Consider the following 25,270-nt stretch of genomic DNA (forward strand, 5'->3'; position numbering starts at 1 on the left):
GGTGCCCATTTTATACCAGACGCATAACTTGATACTCTATAAGACTGGTTGAATGAATTAAGGGTACATGTATCACTCTGGCATACCCTCAGAGTACTTTAAGTCATTGGTCTTCTATTAAAGTTGGGTCACTGCCCATAATAATTTTTTCATCTCTGCACAGTAGTATCTCAACAAATGTTGAATAAATGAATTTGTTTTAATAACATTGTAAACCTTATAATTAACAGACAAATGCATGTTTAGATTTGCAAAATTCTCTGCAGATTTTATTTCACTGATATACAGAACAGTGACAAAGAATGTCACATTTTGTGCATTTTCTTTGGTCACCTTTTAGCAGTAGAATGAATTACTCTTCACTTATGACTTTTGTGTGAACTTCCCGGCTTTTCACCCTTAGTTTGTTGACCTGGGACTCTGCAATGTCAGCCCGTTCCTCAGCCTCCTCCAGCTCGTGCTGGATTTTGCGGAATTTGGCAAGGTTGACATTGGATTGTTCCTCCTGTGAATAGAATTGCATTCGAGAGAACAAGAAAGTTTGACATTTGCTGATTGTTACTGCTTTGTTACTAAAAGCAGCTACAGGGTTTGCTTCATTAATGCAAACACAAAAAGTTCTGATATTTATGACACACTTATATGAGGACAGGGCATCATGAAAACTTGCCTATATACATAATTGTGCTTACAACCCCCCTCTTCACTGTCTTTCATTTGACTCTCCCTGGCAAAGTAAAATGCTACAATGACAACAGAGAGATCAAAATAGTGGGAGGATCCAATTGAATCTTGATTCTGTAAAACAAAATTTTGAAAAATAGGTGTAGTGGTGTGGGTACAGAGAAATTAAGGAAGATTTCAGAATTAACAAGATAAGACAAATTGAAAAGAAAAAAAAAATTCCCTAGATGGATTTATCATGACTTTAAATAAGGCTTACAATTCAGATCCTCATTTGCATATGAATGCTGGAATTTAGATAGGAAGGGAAATTTGTTGGTCTCAGAAGAAATGAACCAGAAACTCCAAAGCTGTAGTAATTTGTGTCAAGTTTTTCTCATTTTATCTATTTACTTTTGGTGCTAGGGGTTTAACTCAGGGGTGCTTTTCCATTGTGCTACATCCTCAGATCTTTTTATTTTTATATTTTATTTTATTTTTATTTAGGGTCTTTCTAAATTGCTTAGGATCTCACTAAATTGTTGAAGCTGGTTTTGAACTTGCAGTCCTCCTGCCTAAGCCTCCTGAATTGCTAGGATTACAGACATGCACCACTGCACCCAACTTCATTTTAAATTAATACTTATTTTTCTACCAAATTTTGCATTCCCAATTTTGTGTTCTTTGCCATAAAGAAAGCTCCTCAAGTTCTAGAGACTTTAAGGCATGAGCTACACCCCTAAACCTTTCTCTTTCACTGTGGAGATACTCACAGCCTCTTCAGCTTGTCTCTTGTAAGCTTTAACTTTAGTTTGTAATTTGTCCACCAAGTCCTGCAGCCTGAGAACATTCTTTCGGTCCTCCTCAGTCTGAAAGAGTTAGTAAATAGATAGTGTCATTATTTGAAAACATCTTATCTTTAAAAATTTTTTCTTGAAAGCCATAGCCCTGGAAAATATGAAAAGGCCAGTCACCTGGTAGGTGAGTTCTTTCACTCTCCTCTCATGTTTTCGAAGACCCTTGACAGCCTCAACATTGCGCTTCTGTTCGTTTTCAACTTCATTTTCAAGTTCCCTCACCTGGAAGAGAACAAAGGCACTTAACAGTTTGGCTATAACTAGCTACATGAACAGGTTGGGAATTAAATGAACGTGTGGACACCCACCCTGGCCTCCAGTTTCTGGATCTGCTTCTTGCCACCCTTTAGTGCCAGCTGCTCAGCCTCATCCAGACGGTGTTGCAGGTCCTTCACTGTCTGCTCCATGTTCTTCTTCATCCGCTCCAGGTGGGCGCTGGTGTCCTGCTCCTTCTTCAGCTCCTCAGCCATCATGGCAGCCTGGTTAGCAAATAAACCAAAAAAATCAAGAAAACTATTGCTGTAGGCAGACGTACTGCTAAATTAATGGAGAACTATGCCTGCTACTCACATCAGTGATGGCCTTCTTGGCCTTCTCTTCTGCATTGCGGGCTTCCTGGACAATGTCCTCCATTTCTCCCTGGATTTGGGAAATGTCTGTCTCCAGCTTCTTTTTGGTGTTGATTAGGCTGGTGTTCTGTAGCAAATTAATAAGAGGAAAATCACATTAACTTATATGATACCACTTACATTATTGTTTGAACTAGCATACACAGACATAAGTTGCTAAACATCAGAAATATTCAGAATAAAAAAAATTAGAAGTCTAAGTTTTTGCCTTTCCTTCTATCTACCTGTATCTCTGTTCATAAAATTTATCCTGACTTATTCTAGGTAAATTTTTTTTCTAATACCAAACATATTCAACTGTTATCAGTGGCTGTCTGTAAACATAAAGTTAAACCCTCCAAATTTAATGTGCTATGTAGTATTTACACCACACAGCTGATGAAAAATGAATTATTAATTTTTAGCCATTCATATTGTTAGCTCCATATCACAAGTGCATAAATAGCATTATTATTGGTACAGAAATTGAATCAAGAATCTCTTTTGTTTTTGGAAAATTGATAGTATTTGAAATATCCAACCAATTCAAGGTACTCATAATGAGTAAGAAAAATGTTGCCTATTAACTTGACTTTAAAGTTATTTTTAGAATGCAGTTTTTTTTGGGCTGGGGATGTGGCTCAGGCAGTAGCGCACTCTCCTGGCATGCGTGCGGCCCGGGTTCGATCCTCAGCTACCACATACAAACAAGGATGTTGTGTCCGCCAAAAACTAAAAAATAAATATCAAAACATTCTCTCTCTCTCTCTCTCTCTTAAAAAAATAGAATGCAGTTTTAACTTTTCTGTAATAACTTTCTACATACTGCAACTTCATAAGTAAATAATATGTTTATTGTAAAAAAGAGAACATAAAAATTAGCCAAAAAGAGATGAAAAATAATTATTGTACTCTCACTAAGAAGAGATAACCATTCATAACACTTTTGTTACTCCTCTTGAATATTTTCTGTATATTTTTAACAAAAGAAGATCATGTGTCCATATCACTTTGAAGTTGCTCTTTCACTTATTATATTACAAACCTCTTTCCATTGCAATAAATGTGTTCTATAATTACTACATATTTGCCATTGTGAGGATATACCACCATTTATTTAATAAATCCACTATCAACAACCAATGCTAACTAGCAGGAATGATGACTGCCATGAATTTGAACTCAAGAACTTCTTTTTATATCCCATGAGATTAACCTTATGTGCATATGTAATGCACAAATAATATTTGATAGTTTAGTTTTTACTTTGTGTGCCTATTTGTTTACAGACTAGAGTTGTAAAAGACAAGATGATCACCAACACTGTTCATAGATTGGCACCTGTGTTTAATTATATAAGTTTAAAACTCTGGAATATTTCAAGTCAACATTAATATGCCAATCTATGAAAATTCTTGTAAACCAGCTAGATCTCAGTACTAGAAATTCAGGAATGGATCCATGCCAAGATAATTCCCTATTTCATAAACAAACTTATCCTCTCAAATTGCCTTTAGCTTCGGAAGCATGTCTGCTAAACAATAGTCCTGAACCTCACCTGAGTGTGCAGAAGTTGCACACGCTCACTAGCATCCAGAAGTTCTTGCTCTGCCATTCTCCTGCTCCTCTCAGTCTGCTCCAGGGATGCCCTGAGCTCTTCAATCTCAGCCTGCATCAGGTTAGCTCTGCGCTCAACCATTGCCAGTTGTTCTTTAAGGTCATCTTGCCCTCTGATGGCATCATCCAAATGTAGCTGAGTGTCCTATACAGAAAGAAAAAGACTCTTAGTCATGTTCCAATTAAAGTGGATACAAATTTAGGGTCATGAATATGTGTGGATCTTAATAAAATTAGAGCATTATTAGATAGGAACAATCTACAAGAACCTTTAATGACAAATTCTTGGAAGCCTAAGGTAGCACTCAAAAGACATATTATTTTCAATCCTGAATCATAAAAAGCACCATGGTAAATCTACAAAATTTGGAATCAGAAAAGTAACCTTAAAGATCAGCTAGTCTAATTGTGTTATTTTATATATTAAATAAGCAAAGTCCAGATAAATGCACTAGCATGTGGCTAAACTCTCTCATCACTCTCTCTGTCTGCCTAACCCTCACCACTTTGTCTTCTCTGCAAATAACAAAGCAAACTGTCCTGGGCCCTTCAGACAAAAAGTAGTTTTTTTTCCCAGTGATGTGACTAGGAAGTTTAATTGATTACCATATCCTTTAGGTGATGTATTACCCATAATCCTCATAAGCTATTAAAATTGGAGTTTTGTAATGGCACCAGATTGTATGACCCCAGGTGTGTTTACCCCAATGTACCTTAAGTATGCCTTGTGTGTTCCTAAGATTCCTTATTGCCTCAGTAGCCTGGCGGTTGGCATGGTTCAGCTGGATTTCCATCTCGTTGAGGTCTCCCTCCATCTTCTTCTTGATCCTCAGTGCATCATTTCTGCTCCGGATCTCAGCATCCAACGTGCTCTGCATTGACTCCACGACTCTGAGATGGTTTCTCTTTAGCTGATCAATTTCTTCATCTTTTTCAGCAATTTTTCGGTCAATCTCAGATTTCACCTGATTTAACTCAAGTTGAATGCGAAGAATTTTGCCTTCTTCATGCTCCAGAGAGGCCTTAAGAAAAATAACATTTAGGTTAACTAAAGAGCTTTTTTTCTTACCCCACATTATGATGATCTCTCCAAGGAGACACCTAAAAAAAAACTTTACAAACTTCCATAAATCTTAATTTTGACAATTAGTCTTTTTAATTACCAAGGTATTATTCAGCATTTTTCATTGAATTATATGCATTATCCTCTCAAGACTTGAAACATAATAGATCTCAGTTGTATTATTTTTCAATGTATTTATAATACATAGGTGAGCAAATGAAATATACCTCTGCTTCCTCTAGGGCAGCCTGCAATTCACTCTTTTCTTGATCAATTTGTTTCTTTATTTTCTCCAGTTCATGGATATGTTTTCCACCCTCTGCAATCTGCTCAGTCAGGTCAGAAATCTCCTCTGTAGTTTAATAACAAAAGAGCAAAATTCAGTTGAGGAGAAGGAAAAACTGAGAAGATCTCTCCCATATTTGAAATAGAATGATTACAATGACTCACGTTGCAAGTTCTTATTTTCCCTCTTTAGTGTTTCAAGTTGATCCAGAGATTCCTCGTAGGCGTTCTTCACCTTGAACAGCTCCGTACTGAGAGAACGGGACTCCTTCTGGGAGGCCTCAAGTTCAGCCTGAGTTTCCTCATACTTCTGTTTCCATTCTGCCAGAACCTAGAAGTGCATCAATAGTTAGCTTCTGAAAACAAGAATTATGCTGATGTCCCCTTGGGAATGATGAGCCACCTTGTCAAAGTTCTTTTGCTTCTTATCGAGAGCTGCACAGGCAGCATTGGATCTTTCTACATCAATCATGAGGTCTTCCACTTCATTCTGGAGTCGCTGCTTTGTCTTCTCCAGGGAAGCACATTTGGAATTCACAGCCTCCACATGTTCCTCAGCATCCTGGAGACGCTGAGCCAGCTTCTTCCTGAAAAAAATGGTCCATGTGAGTAACCAAGAGAAGAATCAAAGTGACCACAAGAAACTATAAATATGTTGACTAGGAAAGCATATTTTCTCCAACATTTTTTTATCCTTATGTCCACAAGTTGTTAAGTTTTCTCAAGTAGCTTCTTAGTACCCATTTTATCTCTCCTAAAACTCTTTTCTCTCTTGGGTTCGTCATCTCAGTTGTTACACATATTTATTAAGCCATTTTAAGAGACAGAGAGGATATGAATAAGCACTTAAGCTGAGTAAGCAGTGTGAAAAATGTGAGGATAAGGAAGAAATGGTAACATTCATCAAAGAATGTTAGCATTGACTAGAATTTTTAGACAGTTTCTAGTATGGTCCTCTTTACTGTACAGATAAGGAAACTGATCCAGAGTGACATGTTCAAAGTAGTGTGATTAATCAGTAATTTTCTGGATTTGATGATGCCAGAAAATAAGTATTCTTCCATTAATACTTTTCTCAAATAGCCTTCAAAGTCATATTTACTGCTTCCTTTACCAGCTCCCCCAATTCATGACCTCTTCTAGTCATGCACATTCTTATCTAGAATGCTTTCTCTGAAAGTGTGTGCCAGACCCTCTCATTTGGATTAATTCTAACTACTGTGAGATAAATGAAATGTAGGAAGGCTTCCTTCACTAAGAGTATGATGATTTTTCCCTTCCATGGGTTTTATCCACAAACAGTATATGTAATTCATGAATAAGTTCTTCCACACTGGTGGTTATGATAATCTTGTTCTGAACATTCAACACTCTAGCTAAGGAAAATCTGACCATTATTAATTATAATATTCATAATAATTTGCTAGATAATCTGAATTTTTCTTATTTTAAAGGAAATTAAATTTATACAGAGTAAGCTAATAACAACCCATTTTGGTGGAAAGAAATGTAATATGCTCTGTAACAGAAGCCTGAGGGGAGGTAGGGGCATACACCAAGGTATAAGGAGGAGGATGTGGTAGAATCTACCTCCCAATAATAAAATTCTTCACCTAGCTGCATGCCTGAAATATTCTCTTTGATTTTTTTTTCACTATTTTTACTTTCATTTCTTTTTGCTGCCCTCACCAAAAAACCCTTACTTAGCCTCCTCCAGCTCCTCTGTGCGCTGGATGGCATCTGTCTCATATTTGGTCCTCCACTGGGAAACCTCACTGTTGGCCTTGGACATAGCCCTTTGAAGCTCAGCTTTGGCTTCCTGCTCCTCCTCATATTGTTCCCGAAGCAGGTCGCAGTCATGACGGGCTGACTGAAGGGCATGGGCAAGGGCATTCTTGGCCTAGACCGAGCAAAAAATGTGTAGTATAAGTTTACGTTCTATGTGTGTGTCACGTTGTACAGTTCAAGTGATTGAAAAAAAGCAAATGGAGAATTCTCACCTTCGTTTCCTCTTCTAGCTGCCTCTTTAATTCCTCAATCTGTTGTGTAAATGCTTGTTTGCCTCGGGATAGCTGAGAAACCAAAGCGTCTTTCTCGTCTAGCTGTCGTGAAAACTCACCTGTGGAAGATAACATGAGTGATTTGGCTTTGTTGTCGAGGCGAAGAATAATTTAAAGAATGGAATAACACGTGGACCTTTTTATTTCATATGATGAAAAAAAAAGAAACAAAACCTCAAGACTTAATTTTAGTGATATTGAGAAGGTGATTTCTTGATTCCTCTAAAGTGTATGAGCTTTCTTTGACATTTTAGTATGTGGGATTTTTGAGTAATGCTGAGGCAACAAAAATCTCCTGAACCCAGGGAACTTAATTTTTTTTTCTCCAGTTATAGCTTAGAACCTTCGTGTTTTATCAGTTCTTGGTAAAAAGGTGAAGGAGTAAATGGATGAAATAGCAAATGGATGTCCATCATTCAAAGCATGATTTGTGTTTCAGGGATGGAGGCTTGCTTTCATTTTATATCTCTCCAAGAGCCAAAGATACCCATTTACTGACCTGATTCTGTGTGTAAACGTGCCTTCTGGGCTGACAACTCATTTATTAAGCGTTGCTGCTCCTCTTCCTTCGTTTTCACCTCACTAAGCTGGTCTTCCAGGGTGCGGCACATTTTCTCAAGGTTCCCCTGTGGTGGGAAATAGAAAATAAGACAATACATTTCTGCTTAGAAAGCTGGGATTTGAAGATCCAAACTACTGTGGAAAGGGGCTGAATTGTATTTACTTTTCTATTAGAATCTTGTGAGGCATGGGCTTAGAAGAAACAGTAGGTGAACATAATTTTGGTTAAACAAATGAACATATGATTGTCAAAATTAGATTATTTTCTTTTGGAAAGCATGAACATCATTTATATATCCTACATCATGTAGAATATAACTTTTAGATGTCTTTTTTGTAATCGCATCTTTCTTGATAATAGCTACAAAGTTTAAAGTGATTTATACAAATAAGATATGAAACTAAAGTGATTCAGTTTAATACTATGATAACTATTAAGAAAAAAACTGAAATTCAGGTAACATCTAATATTTATGAAAATTGGCTACATATACACAGATGTAAAGTCAGCCATTTTGAATTATTGCAAATAAAGATTAAAAAGGTAACAAATTAAGAAAGACCTTGGCTTTGGAGACAGTTTCCATGTTTCCAGCAAGGTCATCAATCTCCATCTTCAGCTCACTCTTCTCTTTCTCCAGCTTCTGCTTGACCCGCTGCAGGTTGTCAATCTGCTCCCCAAGTTCAGCCACACTGTCTGCATGCTTCTTCCTCAGGGTGGCAGCTGTGGCTTCATGCTGCAGGGTGGCCTCCTCCAGGTCCCTGCGCATTTTTTGGAACTCAGCCTCCCGCTTCTTGTTCATCTCAATCTGGGCTGAAGTGGCTCCTCCAGCTTCTTCCAGCCGCTCACTGATCTCCTCCAGTTCCCGAGAGAGGTCAGAGCGCTGCTTCTCTGCTTTGGCCCTGGAAGCCCGCTCTGCCTCAATTTCCTCCTCCAGCTCCTCAATGCGGGCCTGGAAATGGTGAAAAATACAAACTCATTTTCTTGTGTCAGTCATTTATTTTTCTTGTTGAATTAAAGTGATGGAGATCAGGTACTTACCTGTAACTCCTTGATCTTCTTCTGCAGCTGCATACCAAGTGCCTGTTCATCTTCAATCTTGCTTTGCAGATTGCTCATTTCAAACTCTTTCCTAGTAGAAGAGCAGCACATTAGCTTGTAGGCAATTCTCTTACCAATCTTTATTTTTCCATGTATAATTAAACTTCTTTATACCTCTAGTGTTGAGGAAGTAGGACAGTTTTACATATCTATAATGTGCCATTTTCATTTAATTAAAAAAAATCAAAGATGCCATTATTCCTTTTTTTCTACATGCCATGCATTAATGTTTTGGAGACCTTTTAAACATATATTTCACATGCATTGATATACATTGAGCAGGTTAATTGCTGAACTAAACTTACTTTTTGAGTTTCTCATCAAGTTGCTGTTTATCATTTTCTATATCCATTGTGGATTCTTGGGCCAGTTTTAGGTCACCCTCCAATTTTCTCTTGGCTCTTTCTAAGTCCATGCGAAGTTTCTTTTCTTGTTCCAGAGATCCTTCAAGCTAAATTCATAATGGTATTATAAAGTTTTTTAGCACTTAACCCATGCCACTGGCCTGATACTCAAGAAAATTTAAAAAGATAAAACAAATATCTTGAGAATTTTATTTACAAACCAGCAGTTAAAGGCTATGGACATCACTGATGGTTGCATGTCATAGTTGTTTATTTTATTCATCTGAAGGGGAAACATTTTATTTTCACACTTACATCATCCACTTGCTGTTCAAGCTTGGTTTTAGCTTTGGTCAGGGTGTTGACTTTGTCCTCCTCTGCCTGCAGGTCATCCAGGGTCTGCTGGTGGGCCTCTTGGAGGGCCTTCTTCTCCTTGGTCAGCTTAGCAATGTTTTCATCTAGGCCTGCCATCTCTTCTGTGAGGTTTTTCACCTATAGATTTGAACAGATAATAGGAATGCTAATGACAATCTGTTGTCTTGAAAAGGATGGTAGTGTCTTAGGACAATGTTAGCCTGACAAGGAAAATAGAAACCAGAAGTTTAACCTAGGCTTATGTGGCTTAATACAATAGGAGATAAAGGCAAAGGCAAATATGATAGAGGTGGTGAAGATTAAAGAGAAGACATAATTATGTTTTTCTTTCATACTCAATAATTTTAAAATTAAACTTTCAATTAAAATACATCAGTAACAAGTTAATGCTTGTAAGTACTCTAAAATAGATAACAATTTGTACCTTGTTCTCTGTGGCATGCTTCTCCTTTTCAACCTTGGCCAGTGTCAGCTCAAGGTCATCAATGTCTTTCTTCAGTTCTGAGCATTCATCTTCCAGTTTCCTCTTCTTGGCGGTCAGCTCAGCATTGATCTCTTCCTCATCCTCAGCTCTCTCAGTTAGCTCTTTGATTTTGGCTTCAAGCTGGATTTTGGTTTTAATCAACTGATCACATCTTTCCTCTGCATCAGCCAAGCCATCTGCTTCCTAAAGGAAAAAATTAAACATTTTCATTTGTCTAAGCTGTATCTACAAACACACAACAATTTATTAAAAGGTAGAAACTTCAGTGACTACCAGTTTTGTCAACAGATATGCCAATAAAATTGCCAACTTTAAAAAAATTAGTAGAGAAAATATTGTTAACATTGTTTTAACCAGTCTACTGGTTAATAGTGACACATTTCTTGCAAATATATGTGTAGAAGGTCAAATCAGGAAAACTATCCCTTTAATTAAAAAAAAATCTACAAAAATTGCTATTTTTGGAAAAGTCACTTATTCATTCCAGGATTATTTTTTCACATTTAAGGGTGAGGGGTTAACCCAGTCTTTTTTTTTTTTTTTCTGCCTAGAAGAAACAATGTAACTTATATTTTATGCACAAAAATATTTGCTAAGTAGAGAATGATATAAACTAAGAGATTAAACTCATAAAGAAAGGAACATGTCTAGGGATATTTTAGGACTGGTAACCAAATTATGTATAAGTGCACATATGAACATATGTAGCACATATGGCTTTGCATCTATTGCTTCTTTCAGTCGGAGTCTTAATATTTTTAAAGGATGAGCAATCATAACAAATGTTTCAATGGAAACCTTTTCATTTTTAAGGAAAAAAATTCTTGTTGGGCATGGTGGCACACGCCTGTCATCCTGGTGGCTTAGGAGGCTGAGGCAGGAGGATATCGAGTTCAAAGCCAGCCTCAGCAAAAGCAAGGCGCTAAGCAACTCAGTGAGACTGTCTCTAAATAAAATACAAAACAGGGCTGGGGATATGGCTCAATGGTCTAGTGCCCCTGAATTCAATTCCTGGTACTCCCTACCCCCAAATAGAAAACAAACTCTTATACTTAGTCAGATATGGCTGAACTGCAATGCATAATACTCACAGATTGAACTTGGAGTTGTAAGTCATTTTTCTCTTGCATCAGAGCTACCATTTTCTCTTCCAGTTCTTTCCGTTTTGCCTCTGACTTTGCCAGCTCTTCCTTAGTCTTCTCAAATTCTTCCTTCATGTTGGCCATCTCCTTCTCTGTCTCTGCACTCTTGAGGAGGGGCTTGATCTTGAAATATAGCTTCATCCATGGCCAGTGCTTGACATTCATGAAAGCACGGACATTGTACTGGATGCAGAAGATGGATTCTCTGGTGAAAAGAAAAAACAGATGAAAATGGAGAAGAATGTGGAAAGTCAGCATCAGCAAAAGAAGTGACTTCACTGAATTCAGTTATAAGGTGTGGAAAAGGAAGAAACTTTTGCTTTGTCCCTCACCTCCTCTCCATCATCTTTCTGAACTCCACCCTCATCAGGAACCCTCTACAGATGGCTTGGGTGCGTGTGATGAGCTCAGCCAGCTTTTCATCTCGCATCTCCTCTAGAGTCCCCAGCAGGCCAGCTTTAAAGAAAACCTTGCCAAGGAAAAGTTAAATATTTGTTTTTCACTTCTGAGAAAGTCCAAAAGTGATGAAATTATGATAGAAATTTGGGTTGGGTGGTACCTTGGTATGACCGAATTTGTACTGGGTGTGATCGATGTCAATAGACCCTAGAAGTTTCTCAGAAGCCTTCTTGCTGTCAATGAACTGACCCTCTGGGATAGCACTTGCATTTAGAACTTTGTATCTGTCAAAATAAAAGCAATATAAAAAGGTGGTTTTTCTTCATTTAAAAAAAAAACACTCAGTAGGTAGCATTGAAAACATGGATAGATTAAGTTTTGGAGAACAAAATGTCATTTAAAAACCAAACATTTCTTTATGTAACACTTGAGAAGATGAGACACAAACCTCTGTTTGAAGTCTGCATAAATGATTCTGCTTGGGAATCCTTTCCTACAGATGCGGATGCCTTCCAGCACACCATTACACCTCAGCTGGTGCAGGACAAGTTCATGCTCCATGGCACCTAAGAAAGGGTATATTTTCAATATAATAGTCTAAATAGAATTCACATTGGAGTCTTGTTTTGATATCAGAAGTGTCTTACCAGGAGTTTTGGTTTCATTAGGGATGATGCACCGTACAAAGTGGGGGTGAGTGCTCCTGAGATTGGTCATCAACTTATTTAAATTCTCCTATAAAACCATATGAAAATTTTTAAAGTAATTATAGATGAATCTATATGAGAGTCCCTGGTCAATGCTCTGTAATTCATTTAACCTCCATTTCACATTCTAATAAGCTGTTTCTAATTAATCATGATCACCAAGAATGATCATCCATATGGAATATACATAGGAAATTCCTGATTATATAAAATCAGTCAGTTTCAGTTTTTCTGAAGCACTGCTGGACAGACAAAATTTATATGGAGACTTTGATCATATGGAGCAGGTGTAATTGAATATAATGGATGCTTTTAGGAGAATGTTTGATTTCATATGAAATTTTTTAATACCAGATCTCTTAGATATGGGGCTTAGGGAAAGTGACTCATTTATTAGAATGTTTGATGTGAAGAGATACACAATATGTCTTCTTTTTGTTAAATTTTTCCTGAGGTATTTCTCAAATTTTTTTCTTTAATACACCACTATTTTTTTCATTTTTATCTTAAGATAACTTTTTAGAAGTTCCTGTTATAATAATTTAATTTTTTAATAAAAGTATTACTCTGGAATTCATAGTTATACTGTACCCTGAAAAGAGCTGACACTGTCTGGAAAGAAGAACCCTTCTTCTTGCCACCTTTCTTTCCACCACCGCCACCCTCTGAAAAATAAAATAAAAAATTATTTTCAATAGTCTTTGAAGTACAATCCACAGACATTACATTGCCAAAATCCCCTATGGAATTTAAATTTGCCCTTATTCCTTTTATTTCCATGTCTCTCCTCCTTCAATTGTAGACTAAGAAGATACAATCATTGACTCACATTATAGGCACTCAGGGAAAAAAAAGATGTGAGTTAAAAAAGTTAGATATGTAAAGGGGATGGGACTCCCTGACTCTAAATCAGCAATGCCTGTTCCAGAAGGATGTAGCCAGGAGACAGAATAGGAAGGCCTTGTTAATGCACACATTCCCCCAGGACAGGCAAGTTGCCTGTTGGTGAGCCTCTGCTTATCTGCAGGGAAGTCTTATTTTCTATTTGCCTGTGCTTGCATGTTGTTACTTGCACATCTGGTCTTGTGGTACTTAAGAGAACAAAACCTCAATTCCCCAAGTGCTAGGACTGACAAAGGATTTCCTTATCTCCAATTTAGCTGGATCCTTGAAGGAACATTACTGTAAAAGTGGTAAAAGTGAGTTGTATAATTCTGAGCAAGTCACTTAACCTCTCTGTGTCTCTGTTTTCCCATTGATAAAATGAGGCTGTAGACTAAATGACCCATAGTGCTAATGTGAGTTCTGCAAGTCTTAACTATGAACTACAGTTATTAAATATTCTTCCTTTCATTAGACCCATATTGGCCAGTATTTTCATGTTAGATTTTCCTATGTGTTCTGAAATGGTGTGTTTCTATTTTGTAACTCTTAGAACATATAATATTAAAAAATTACCTGCTTCAGCACCCTGTCCCCCAGCAAAGAGGAAAGCCAAAGTCTTCAGTCCAGACTTCTGATACAGCCCGACCACAGTCTCATTCAGGGGGTCCTTGTTCTTGTCCAGCCAGCCAATAATGTTATAGTCCACAGTGCCTGCATAGTGCACCAGCGAGAAGTGGGCCTCAACCTTCCCCTTGGCAGGCTTGGGCTTCTGGAAGTTGTTGCATTTTCCAAGGTGCTGTTCATAAAGCTTGTTCTTGAAGGAGGTGTCTGTTGCCTTGGGGAACATACACTCCTCTTCTAGGATGGAGAAGATGCCCATGGGCTAACAATAGAAAAAAAAAAAAAAAAGGATGTTAATGATGAGTCCCCGAGAGAAAATTGTGTTCCAGCAGTTAATGCAGTTGGTGGAAACCTAAAAATATAATGTTTCAAAGACTTGGAATGACATGTTAAATAGGCATGATCCTATTTTAATGATGCTTCTCAATTGCCAAAATGCATAATAATCATTATGTGTCAAAGGATGTAAGGTAAATATATTTACTAGAAAGAATGAGTTAAAAAAAATCTTATATGTGCCATTTGGCAAACTTCATGTTAAGTATATAAAATTAAATTCTACAAGTATCATTTAAAAATAATTCTTATTTCATACTTTCTTTTCTACTGGCAGTGGAACTTCCTTTACCCCAAATCTAGACATGACAAATGTATGAAGAGAAAAGATTATGTCGATGACTAAAACTAAACTAATGACGAGAAAAATACATCTTGTTTTATATCATTAAAATTATGTACTTTAAGCTATGTCCTCCACCACAATGGAGTTAAGTAATGGTAATTTGGTTTTGCTTTCTAAGCAGTTTGACGCTTTTCAGTGTAAATTTGATATGAAAGACTGAAAGTAAATTCAACTTTGATGATATCACAAATTCACAAATTATTTCCCAAAAACCATTTTGATGAAGCAGAAACTCAAATACTAGAGAAGAAAATAAGTGCCTTTCTGTACAGTTCTCATGAATAATGGAGATTTTATGTCACTAAATTAACATTTTTTTTAAACTGTGCAGTTCTAGTCTGCTTTTATATGCTTCTTTTTCACATTTCTGTGAATTTTGAACTGAGTATTTGAAGGTTTCCTGGAGAGCAATTTCAGTTTTTTTCTTCCTTTACACTGCTTAGGGTAGAGTTCACACATGTACTTCATTGGCATCAGTAGGGAGCTAAATGATGAACTCAATTGTTTTGAAAGTGTTTAAAAATTGCTTGATAATTTTTTTTTGCTCAATAAGTTTTAATATATCCAAATCTGATATAACTATTGTTATACCCACTTAATAATTTGTAATTCAGAGCTTATTTCTAGGTGAGGTCGTTTAGAAGTCTGGTGTTTATTCAGGAGTCATTTTGAGTACAGAGTAAATTGATGACTTCAACAGTTGAAGGGCTAATTATCCGACATTTGATATATTTTTTTTGTATTGGGATTGAACCCAAGGGCACTTAACCACTGAGTCACATCCCAAGTCCTTTTCTATATTTTATTTAGAGATAGGGTCTCACTGAGTTGCTCAGGGGCTCACCAAGCTGCTGAGGCTTTGACTTTGAACTTTCGATCTTCCTGCCTCAGCCTCCTGAGCAACTGGAATTATAGACATGCACCACTGCACCTGGCTTAAGAAATCTTGATATATCTTGCCTTATTATACATGAGGGATAATATAAGCATAATACACTGTCGTGGGTATACCAGTGTTAATTACAGTACTCAGAGGACTAACTGTAATTTTATTCCTTTCTCCTATAATTATAAAATCATGTAGGAATAAAAATGAAGGAGAAGAAGTTTATAGAGTCTTAAATGTGAACCTGTGTGTATTATTGTCATTTTTCTATAAACTACTATACTTTATTGATTAATAATGAATCACTTGTCACACATCTCATAACTGTTAAGACTGCACAACTGTGTCATGGGAGCAGCATTGCTTGTTCTTTGAGAATTGGGATTGTAATTAAACATAAGTAGGTGGGAAATTTGTTTTTCTTGTTTTGAAAACTTAAAAGGTCATGCCAACCTTCTCGATAAGCTCAATACAGGCAGCCAGGTCCATCCCAAAATCAATGAACTCCCACTCAATGCCTTCCTTCTTGTACTCCTCCTGCTCCAGCACAAACATGTGGTGGTTGAAAAACTGTTGCAGTTTCTCATTGGTGAAGTTGATGCACAGCTGCTCCAAGGTGTTGAACTATAGGAAGGGATAAATATAGGAAATTAATCATAACTTAAGTATTTGTATCTACAGTGTAGTTACTAATATTTTCTTCTGAATTTAAAGTATTTTGGTCAATTACATTATAAACCTTCATATTATTTTCTTAAAGTATGATATAATTCTTAACAAAGAATTGACTCCTCAGACACTTTCCAAGTGTCTGCATGAAATCATGCATACTAGGCAAAATGCTGTTACATGGAGATGCTACTCCCTTTGAATAATTTTAAAAAGTATTTTTATACTCCTCTGATTTGGTCCAGGATAGATTTTGAATATTTTAACCCTTCATGGACCATATTTCAAGACTTCTAGATGTAAAAGAATAGAATTATTTTTCTAGTCTTACCTATTTACTTAAATTCACATTTCTTCAAAGACTCTTTTCAGCAAGAATTATAGTTTGTACTTTTTTGTAAAGTACATTTATAATTTTGAATTCTTTAATAAGATTGGTCAAATTATTACTGATTTGCATTTGGTGATTTTTGTCAATTCACTACTCACATCAAAAATCTCAAAGCCAGCAATGTCCAAGACCCCAATGAAATACTGTCTGGGCTGCTTGGTGTCCAGTTGCTGGTTGATGCGGGTGACCATCCACAAGAACATCTTCTCATAGATAGCTTTGGCCAGAGCACCCACTGCGTTGTATACCTTCAAGAAGAGTTGTGATGTTAGTTTTTTGAACTGGACACAATAATGAATTCTTGAGTCTCCTGTGGTTCAAGTGAAATCATATTTACCTGCTGCACAGTCTGGCCTTTGGTGACATATTCATTGCCAACCTTGACTCTGGGGTAGCAGAGGGCTTTGAGCAGGTCAGCAGAGTTCAGACTCTGGAGATAGGCTGCTTTGTCAGCAACTGCATGAACAAAGTGAAGATGGTGAAACCAAACATGGCTTACACAATTTAAGAAGTGAAGGATGATGATGGGGAAAAAAAAAAGAATTTTGCTTAGATAGTAATTTGTGCAAATGTCATGAAATCTATTCATTTATTTATATGGTTTCAAAAGCATTGCCACTGTTCATGTTTATTTGTTATTTTTGTAAGAATACATTGGAGCTTGAGGAATCAGATATTCATGTTCATTTGTTATTTTTGTAAGAATACATTGGAGCTTGAGGAATCAGATAATCTATGTAATATTTAAAATATGGCAAAATTATATCATACATAGAAATAATTTTAAAAACCTAACCTAGTAGTGACAAGGAAATTCAAATCTCAATTTTTCCCCCAGTGCATGTGGGCAAACATTATTCACTAAATAAAACATCTTTTAACCAAGTAGTTTACAAAAAGTCAAAGAATCCTCTGATGTACGGATTCGAACACACAATTAGATCAGTTGGGAGGGAAGAGTAGAATTTCATTGGTTTGCACAAAGGGGAGTGAAGGGACAGGAATGAATTGGACATTACTTTCCCATGTTCATACATGAATACACGACCAGTGTAGCTCCACAACAGGTTCAACCACAAGAATGGGAAATTATACTTTGTGTATGTATGATATGTCAAAATACACTCTTTTGTCATGTATATCTAAAAGAAACAAATAAAAAATTAAAAAACTTAAAAAGTCAGTGAAGAATGAATTTTGGACAGAAATTACAAACATCAGACACTGTGTCATTTCCCTTTCCATATAATTTTGCCTCTCATGAGATAGGTCAAAGAAAGTAAAAAACATGGACTCTGTCTCTGCAAAGCTCCTGACATGTGTACTTTCAAATAAAAGCTATCCACAGCAGTGGTACCTTCAGTGCCATCTGGCTCAGCTTGCTCTTCCCTTTGCTTTTGCTTGAATTTCATGTTCCCATAGTGCATCACAGCCCCAGTGAGCTTGTAAATGGCCACCTTTTCATCATTAGTGAAACCCAGGATGTCCACAGCGCTCTGTTGGAAGAGTTGAATTTACTCACCTTCCAATTTTCACTATGCTGATGTACTCAGGCCACTGAGGGTCTGCCTACATACTTTTTTTTCATTATGCCTTGACTTGTATTTCACTAACACTTTGCCTATACTTCAGAAGGCACTCATTTTCTTAACTCTTTGATCCACATAGCAACACCAACAGGCATATATCAGTCTTTCTGTTTGAGTTATGTGAACTGTAAGGATGTTGTATGACTTCTCTACACCCACTCAACTAGACTCAGACCCATAACCACTGATGCCAAGACCAGGGCATTCACCATCTATTTCAGCCTGCCCTTGCTGCACAGGCACATGCTTCTTATGGTTTTGGTTCTTGTTTCTCATCTCCAGGCTCCTAAATCTCTTTTACTTCTTCTTCTCCTATATTTTCCTAAACTAATATGCAATCACTATCTATCTTCCCAACCTATGGGCATGGATGATTCAATTGGAAAGAGGATATGAAAACAACAATTGTGCCAAGTATTTCTCCATATGTCTCTCTGATATAAAGTCATAGCTCAACTGATATGAGATGCTTGGCAGTGAAATGAATCTGGTTGTTCACTATTCATGCAGGGAAGAGACATTTATAAAAAGAAGTTTCTCATTTCAGTGAATTATTTTTTTTCTTATCACATTTGATTACCATGCTAGGCTTTGCAAAGATTTATAAATGTGGGCAGAGATTAGAGAAGGTTGAGGAAAGTATGTTTATGTACCATTCTTATTTTCCAAGACTCTTTCACAGAATTAGTGTCTTCCAGTTCTAGCTCAGTAGTATTGCATGTCCATGGGGCACACCGATAACCCAAGTTCAGAGAGGCTAAGTAACTTTCTCATGTCCTTACACGCACGAATAGGGACCATCCAGAAGTCCTAGAATAAGACTGTTACATTTTTTTAACTTCCTAAACTAGTGGGTATTTTTCAACTCCATATCACTTTTGGACATATGCACATAATAATAAGTTATAGATAAGGAATAAAGTCTGACATTTATAAGATAAAGGCACACAAGTAGATTTTAAACTTTTTGAAAGAAGGTATTTTCATAAGCAACTGTCAACCTTATTTTGGGGGTGTTGGGATGTTAAAGTTTAAAAATGTTGCAATCAAAAGTTATCCAGAAATTCAAAGGAAAGTACAAAATATGTACAAAATTTATATGTAAAGAAAATAAGCCCCAAAGTAATAATCCTTAGAAAAAAGATGTGGAGAAAGAAGGAATTTATAGTTTCAAAAATAAATAGCAAGGCTCAAAGAGTCCCCCAAAGAATATTTTTGAGATAGACAACCCATATTTTTCTAATGCTACATAGGGAAGGCAAGGGACTGTACTGTTAGGCCACAGACATTTATTCAAACCAAAGTTTTGTGTTTACATCTGTGATTAGAAATTCCATGTTTTGTTATTTTAAAACATGAAAATATTGTAGATCTTTCCCAGATTCTTGGGTAAAGGATCTGGTATAAAATAGAAAAACAACAACAACAACAACAATGTTGTGGTAGAAATATTGACCAAAAATGATAAGAAAGAATAAAAAAACCAATTAAGTAAGGGGTATCAAAGAACTAACGTTTATCACAGGCATTTAAAGCTTTTTTAACAAGTGTGGAAGGACATTGAAATATACTGTAATTTTCTTCAAGAGGCAAGAAAGCCTAAAAGATAGTAGTATTGCCTACTCATAGATTTTCTGCTAATGCTTTTCACCCTAATATAGGAAGGAGAATGATATATACTGGAATATTACTTTGCTTTTTCCTAGTTTCTTCCAATTACTTACATCTGTGGCCATCAACTCTTCCTGGTCATCAATACTGGGCACAGTAATTTCACCTTGACTGACATAGGCGAAGTCATATGGGTTGGTGGTGATCAGCAACATTTCTGAACACAGGGAAAAGAACCATATACAGAAAGAGTTACTTTGGTCATCAAAAACATTTCAAAGGGATGTTATAGACAAGCTGTTATTCTTCTTTGGTAGAAATAAATCAAGATGTGCCTTACCAATAAGCTCTGGTTTCTTATTGGACATAATTTGATAGAATATGTGATAGCTTCTTTCAGCCTTCAGCTGGAAAGTGACTCGGGACTTCTCTAGCAGATCTGGAAAGTCAGATTAAGCAAATTTAAAATAAAGAGCCACAGTGAAAAATTAAGCATTGAAAATTTTACACAACATACATAAAAAGAGTTTCCACACCCACCCCTCAAAGATTCTCAATCAATAGTATTTATTGACTTACATGTTTCAATATCTGCAGAAGCCAGTTTGCCTGTGGCACCAAAATGGATCCTGATAAATTTACCCTTAAGAAGGCAAAGGAGCACTGATTAAAAGGCAGAAACTTTTTGTTAGCCATGGACCAAATAAATGAAAGAAATATCGACACTGCAGGTACAGAATGCCAGTGCCGATTCTCACAAGGAAAAGGAAGATCAAAAAACTTACAAAGCGAGAGGAGTTGTCATTCCTCACGGTCTTGGCATTGCCAAAGGCCTCCAGTAGGGGGTTGGCACTGATGATTTGATCTTCAAGGGTCCCCTTAAGAAAGATGAATAAGATGGATAAAGAAATTTAGGAAAGCTGAGATGCAATGTACTAAAATAACTTCCCTTTGACCTCCTTCCCTTTCAACTTGCCCCTTCATAGCATTCTGAAATTTGAGGTAAGGTTTTGTAAAGAGAGTGGAATGGATGACAAATCCAGGAATGAGATGTTCCAATGATGTGGCCTTGATTTCTGTGTCTCTCAAGCCCATCTTTTGCTCCTACTAAATGTTTGTAGGAACTCTTGCCTAATTAAGCTGCTGATTCATTGCTTTGTTCATCTCATTCTCACAAGCCCATTCAAGATTTATTTTCCAAATTCTGGTATCCAATACAGTTTATCACTGTGGTTTTGGAGTACTATGATCACATCTTTAAAAATCTGTTTGTTCTTTCTTTCTTTCTCAGATGATTATCATACCCACCTGCATTTTGCCAGTAGGTGCCTCCTCCTTCTTCTTCTCCCCAGTAACTGCAATTGTTGCAAAGTACTGGATGACACGTTTCGTGTTCACAGTCTTCCCTGCTCCAGATTCTCCACTGTCAAGACCAAATAGAAGGAAATCAGAATGTAAGGTGGTAATAACCACTACAAAGATCAGAACTCAAAAGAAAGAAAGGCATGATATCTACTTACGTAATCAGGATTGACTGATTCTCACGATCTGTGAAAGAGAAATCAAAGATTGTGTAAAATTAATGAACAAACAAGAAAAAATAACACACCACCTAGATGAACACAGTACCTGTAAACTCCAAGTTGCCTTTTAAAATTCTCCATTGGCAAAATAAGAACTATATAAATGTATGCTTTACTTTTACAAGTCTTTTCAAAATAAGTGGCAAAGATATGTTCATTAATCCATTAACACTCCCATTCCATAATGTGATAGTTATGGAATGCATTATTTCATCATTTTATTCATCAGAATAATCAGCCAATGTCAGATGAATAAATATTTCATGTGCCATTCAGTCACCTGGTTCACAGTTTAAAATTCTCTTCACATTAATGTCTAATCCACATTTTCTTATAATGCTTGTGATAACTTGTCACTATGAAACTTCAAAGCTTACTTTTTAGAAGAGAGAGTGTATTACCTATAATTAAAAGGCAGAGCTAATAGCTCCATTTGGTTAATTTTGATCTATAATTAGTTTTAGTTAATTTGGATTTCAGTGTAGAAATATAAGCATTTTTTTCTACATTTTTGAAACCAGTGCATATTATTCTAAATCCATTTTTACCACTGTTGTTATTGATATTATCATGTTTGTATTGAATGTTTTATTCTTATTGTCCAGATATTTTCTTTGTTAACAGTTCACAAATATTTTCCAATACCTATAGAATTGTGATGGATTCACTCACCAGTCAGCATGAACTGATAGGCGTTGTCAGAGATGGAGAAGATGTGGGGCGGGGCCTCCTGGCGCTTTTTGCCTCTGTAGGCAGCCACCACCTCAGGGTTATACACTGGCAGCCACTTGTAGGGGTTGACAGTGACACAGAAGAGGCCTGAGTAGGTCTGTGGGAAAGGATAGGGCTGCTTAGTCAGCAATTACCTCATGATTGTACATTGGAAATACTGCTTAAGGGCTAGGGGAGAGAGACCTAAGAACTGGGTTGGTTCTCAAGAAGCTTAATGGTTTGGGTTCATTTGTTGCTTCTCTCTGTCATTGCTATTGCACAGATTGCTTTAGTTTTCCAACTAATGCAGTTGAGCAGATGGCTTCCCAGCACGTACAATTTCAAATCAATCAGAATTTACACTAACCAAATGAGTGGTCTTAAGAGAATATTGCAATAGAATGGCAAAATCTGAAAATGAAGTCCTCAATTTGAATCAACAAACACATCAAGTATGATGAGTTGGTGAGAATGATGTCACAGGGGACACTCACGTAGATCATCCAGGCTGCATAACGCTCTTTGAGGTTGTACAGCACAGCAGGCTCGTGCAGGTGGGTCATCATGGCCATGTCCTCTATCTTGTCATATTTGGGAGGGTTCATGGGAAAGACTTGGTCATCTTTCACTGTTACAGTCTACCCAGTAAAACAGGAGAAACCAGATGAGAAAATAATGGTCAGCTAACCTAACCCCAAACAAGGTGTAGTTCAAACAGTCTAATCAACTGCAGATGTTTTACTCACAGCTCCACCTTCGGTCTTTGCTGTCACCTTCCCCCCTTCCCTGCTCTGCACTGTTGCTTTTACAAAGGACTCCTTAGCATCCACCACAAAGACTGATGTCTTGGCATCGAAAGGCTTGTTCTGGGCTTCAATGCGCTCCTTTTCAGACTTTCGGAGGTAAGGAGCAGCCTCCCCAAACACGGCCATCTCAGCGTCGGTACTCATGGCTGCAGGTTATCGATGGCAGCTCAGGGCTAGGTGCACCTGGAGGAAAAAACAGAATGAGGTGACTACTGAGGGCCGGAGTGGGAGCTAATTGCACTTTAACATGCTGCATTTCCACACTTGTTTTCCTGGCCTCTGCCTTTGAGATTACTGCTGTCTGCTCTGTCAAGGTGCTGAGATCAACTCATGGAGGTGAAAGCCCTATGTTAGCAGCTTAATTTTTGTGACAATAACATTTTAAGCCTCCCTTCTTTCCTCTGTATGTGAACCTTAGTTGAGAAATATGTAGGGTTGATATTCAACCAGCAGCATTTGTTATGTCCCTGTGTGTTAGGAATCTTTTCTTTTCTACTTGCTCTTTTTCCTTTCCTTTTTTCAACCACTCTTTTTTTTTTCTTTTTAACATTGTGATGATACAGAGAAGTGGTATCATCATCTAAATGAAATTATTTTAAAAGCTCAAAGATTTAGGCATACTTTCCTCCTTCCCCAAATTACTAAACTTGAATGTAAAAGTTTGGATGTTAAAATGTTCATCTTTTCTTTCAGGACGTAAGTCCAGGTTTAAGATACCTACTAAACATAAATATTCTGATGGTTAACTGACAGGTATTAGGTATGTAAAGGGAAAAATAAGTCCAATAAAAGCTAAAAATCCAATAGATGATTTTGTCTTAAATCAAAATTAAGCCTCTTTTATCAGCTTTTATTTTGTGTGAAAGTAACTTTAAAATGTTCTTGGAGAAAAACAGCATCTAAATTTTTACTAAAATTTTACAGTGTTTGTGTATTTTCCATTTTTTTTTCAGTTTTTCACTAGATTTTAGCATATCAGTTTCTTTAAATCTAATTCTTATTACTTTAGGTTACATATTTGTCTCTTTCCCTCTTTTTTTTAATAAAAACAAAATAAATCTTTTAGAAATTGATAGCTAGTATACAGTTTCAAGTCAGAATGAACTTAATTTTTCCCCACTAATAAATTATGAGAATATAAAATAAATCACTTTGTTCTGGCTAGATTCAAAGAAAGGGATCTCTGTTAAGTGGAAGAGGAGATGGTTTATAGAGAGATGTGCATTGGTTGCCAATGTCAACAATGATAACAACAATAACACCCTCAACCTTCTGTAGGCTTTGCAGAAAGAGGCTTAGTCTTCTGTGTCATCAACATTAAACTTCCTCTCGACTTAGAATGTTAGATATGGAATTTGCCACAAACTCTGTCTCAAAAATCAATCATTTCTACAAAGTCTCCAGGTGATTCAGTGAAATTTAAATGTATTTCCAGGGGACAGATACTAGAACATTTGATATTTTTTTCTTCAGAGGAGAAATGTTATTCTATTACATCACGTATCTGTGTTTGTTTTTACATTAAATAATTTTGAATTTATAATATAATACCATCCAGAAATTACTGTGGTATAGTCTATCTATGAAACAGAGGGAAGATGTAATCTTTCTATCTCATATCTTAGATCAGTTGTGGTCACAAGCCCCCAAGGAGCCTCATGTTTGTTGTAGGGAATCCTTGAATCCACACAGTTATAACTGCCTTAAATTTAAGCAAGCAATGATTTCATATCAACATGTTTTAAAATTTTTAAATGAATATGGCTATTATATTAAATAGAAACTCATTTAAAATCATTGTTAAATGCATACTAGGTTTTCATCATTATTTATATTCTTAACATAATACTAAAAGTACATGTCTCAACTTGAATATTTGGGAAGATCATTAGATGTTGTCATTCTGTACAGGGATCCTTAATACCACTGATTGGGATCATATAGAGCAAGAATTGGAAGGACCTTAGCAGAATTCAACCTCTTCATTTTACTGATGAGGAAACTAAAGCTCAGAAAGGTGAAGAGTCATTCAGTGTCACAGAGGTGGTAAGTGGCAATGATGAGACATAAGAGCTGTTCTCGTAAACCTGAGTTCATTGTTAATTCCTCTGCAATACACCATGTTGGAAGATACATAAAAGATAACTGGCTTGAGCCCAGGCAACTAGAAAAGCCTGGATTGGCACCTCGAGATTTTTGACTGCAAGTTGACACATTTTTTATTTTACCATGTGACCTGTATAATTGGTTAAATGGGAGTAGTAATTCACATTAAATAGTACATATGATGGATTCATTCTTTCTAAAGTTCCAACAAAATGTAAAAGAGCAGTTTAATTAAATTTTGTTTGGACTAATGGCCTGAAAAGGCAAAATTTTATGAGAGGTCATTTTCAAAAGCATCTGCTCTTGTGTCCTATATCCAACTCTAATCTAGGAAGTTAAATGGTAGCTCATTAAGATGTAGCAATATAAAGATCCCTTTGTCCTTTAGAGTGTAATAATAAATTCCTCTTACCTCTTATGTTACCAGATGAAGAAGGTGGCAGGCTCAAAGCAGACAACTACT

The 25,270-nt window shown here is 36.6% G+C and overlaps 1 protein-coding gene across 1 annotated transcript; it reads right to left on the reverse strand.

The window, feature by feature from the left end:
* Positions 1–241: 241 nt before the first annotated feature.
* Positions 242–25,270, reverse strand: LOC101973267 (myosin-4). Its single transcript, XM_005332877.5, has 39 exons — positions 25,220–25,270; positions 22,642–22,884; positions 22,390–22,533; positions 21,857–22,013; positions 21,122–21,149; positions 20,910–21,024; positions 20,387–20,479; positions 20,181–20,244; positions 19,942–20,040; positions 19,715–19,818; positions 17,759–17,897; positions 16,739–16,857; positions 16,500–16,649; positions 15,795–15,965; positions 13,726–14,035; positions 12,859–12,932; positions 12,208–12,295; positions 12,009–12,126; positions 11,721–11,844; positions 11,494–11,630; positions 11,111–11,366; positions 9,960–10,202; positions 9,476–9,652; positions 9,122–9,267; positions 8,757–8,847; positions 8,278–8,667; positions 7,653–7,779; positions 7,094–7,212; positions 6,797–6,993; positions 5,497–5,680; positions 5,259–5,424; positions 5,036–5,160; positions 4,459–4,767; positions 3,687–3,890; positions 2,091–2,216; positions 1,829–1,999; positions 1,638–1,742; positions 1,437–1,532; positions 242–505 (listed from the first exon to the last, which is right to left on the reverse strand). The coding sequence occupies exons 2-39, from the start codon at positions 22,843–22,845 to the stop codon at positions 353–355; spliced, it is 5,823 nt and encodes a 1,940-aa protein (XP_005332934.1). The 5' UTR covers positions 22,846–22,884; positions 25,220–25,270; the 3' UTR covers positions 242–352.

Source organism: Ictidomys tridecemlineatus, chromosome 3 (assembly GCF_052094955.1).
Source record: "Ictidomys tridecemlineatus isolate mIctTri1 chromosome 3, mIctTri1.hap1, whole genome shotgun sequence".
NCBI classification, from domain to species: domain Eukaryota; kingdom Metazoa; phylum Chordata; class Mammalia; order Rodentia; family Sciuridae; genus Ictidomys; species Ictidomys tridecemlineatus.

Excerpts from the sequence above, each read along its gene's own strand:
- LOC101973267 (XM_005332877.5), bottom strand. The coding sequence starts at position 22,845 with ATGAGTACCGACGCTGAGATGGCCGTGTTTGGGGAGGCTGCTCCTTAC. Across the intron at positions 16,858-17,758 it reads TGAGCCAGATGGCACTGAAG|TTGCTGACAAAGCAGCCTAT; the intron begins GTACCACTGCTG and ends TTGTTCATGCAG. Across the intron at positions 1,743-1,828 it reads TCCAGAAACTGGAGGCCAGG|GTGAGGGAACTTGAAAATGA; the intron begins GTGGGTGTCCAC and ends GTTCTCTTCCAG.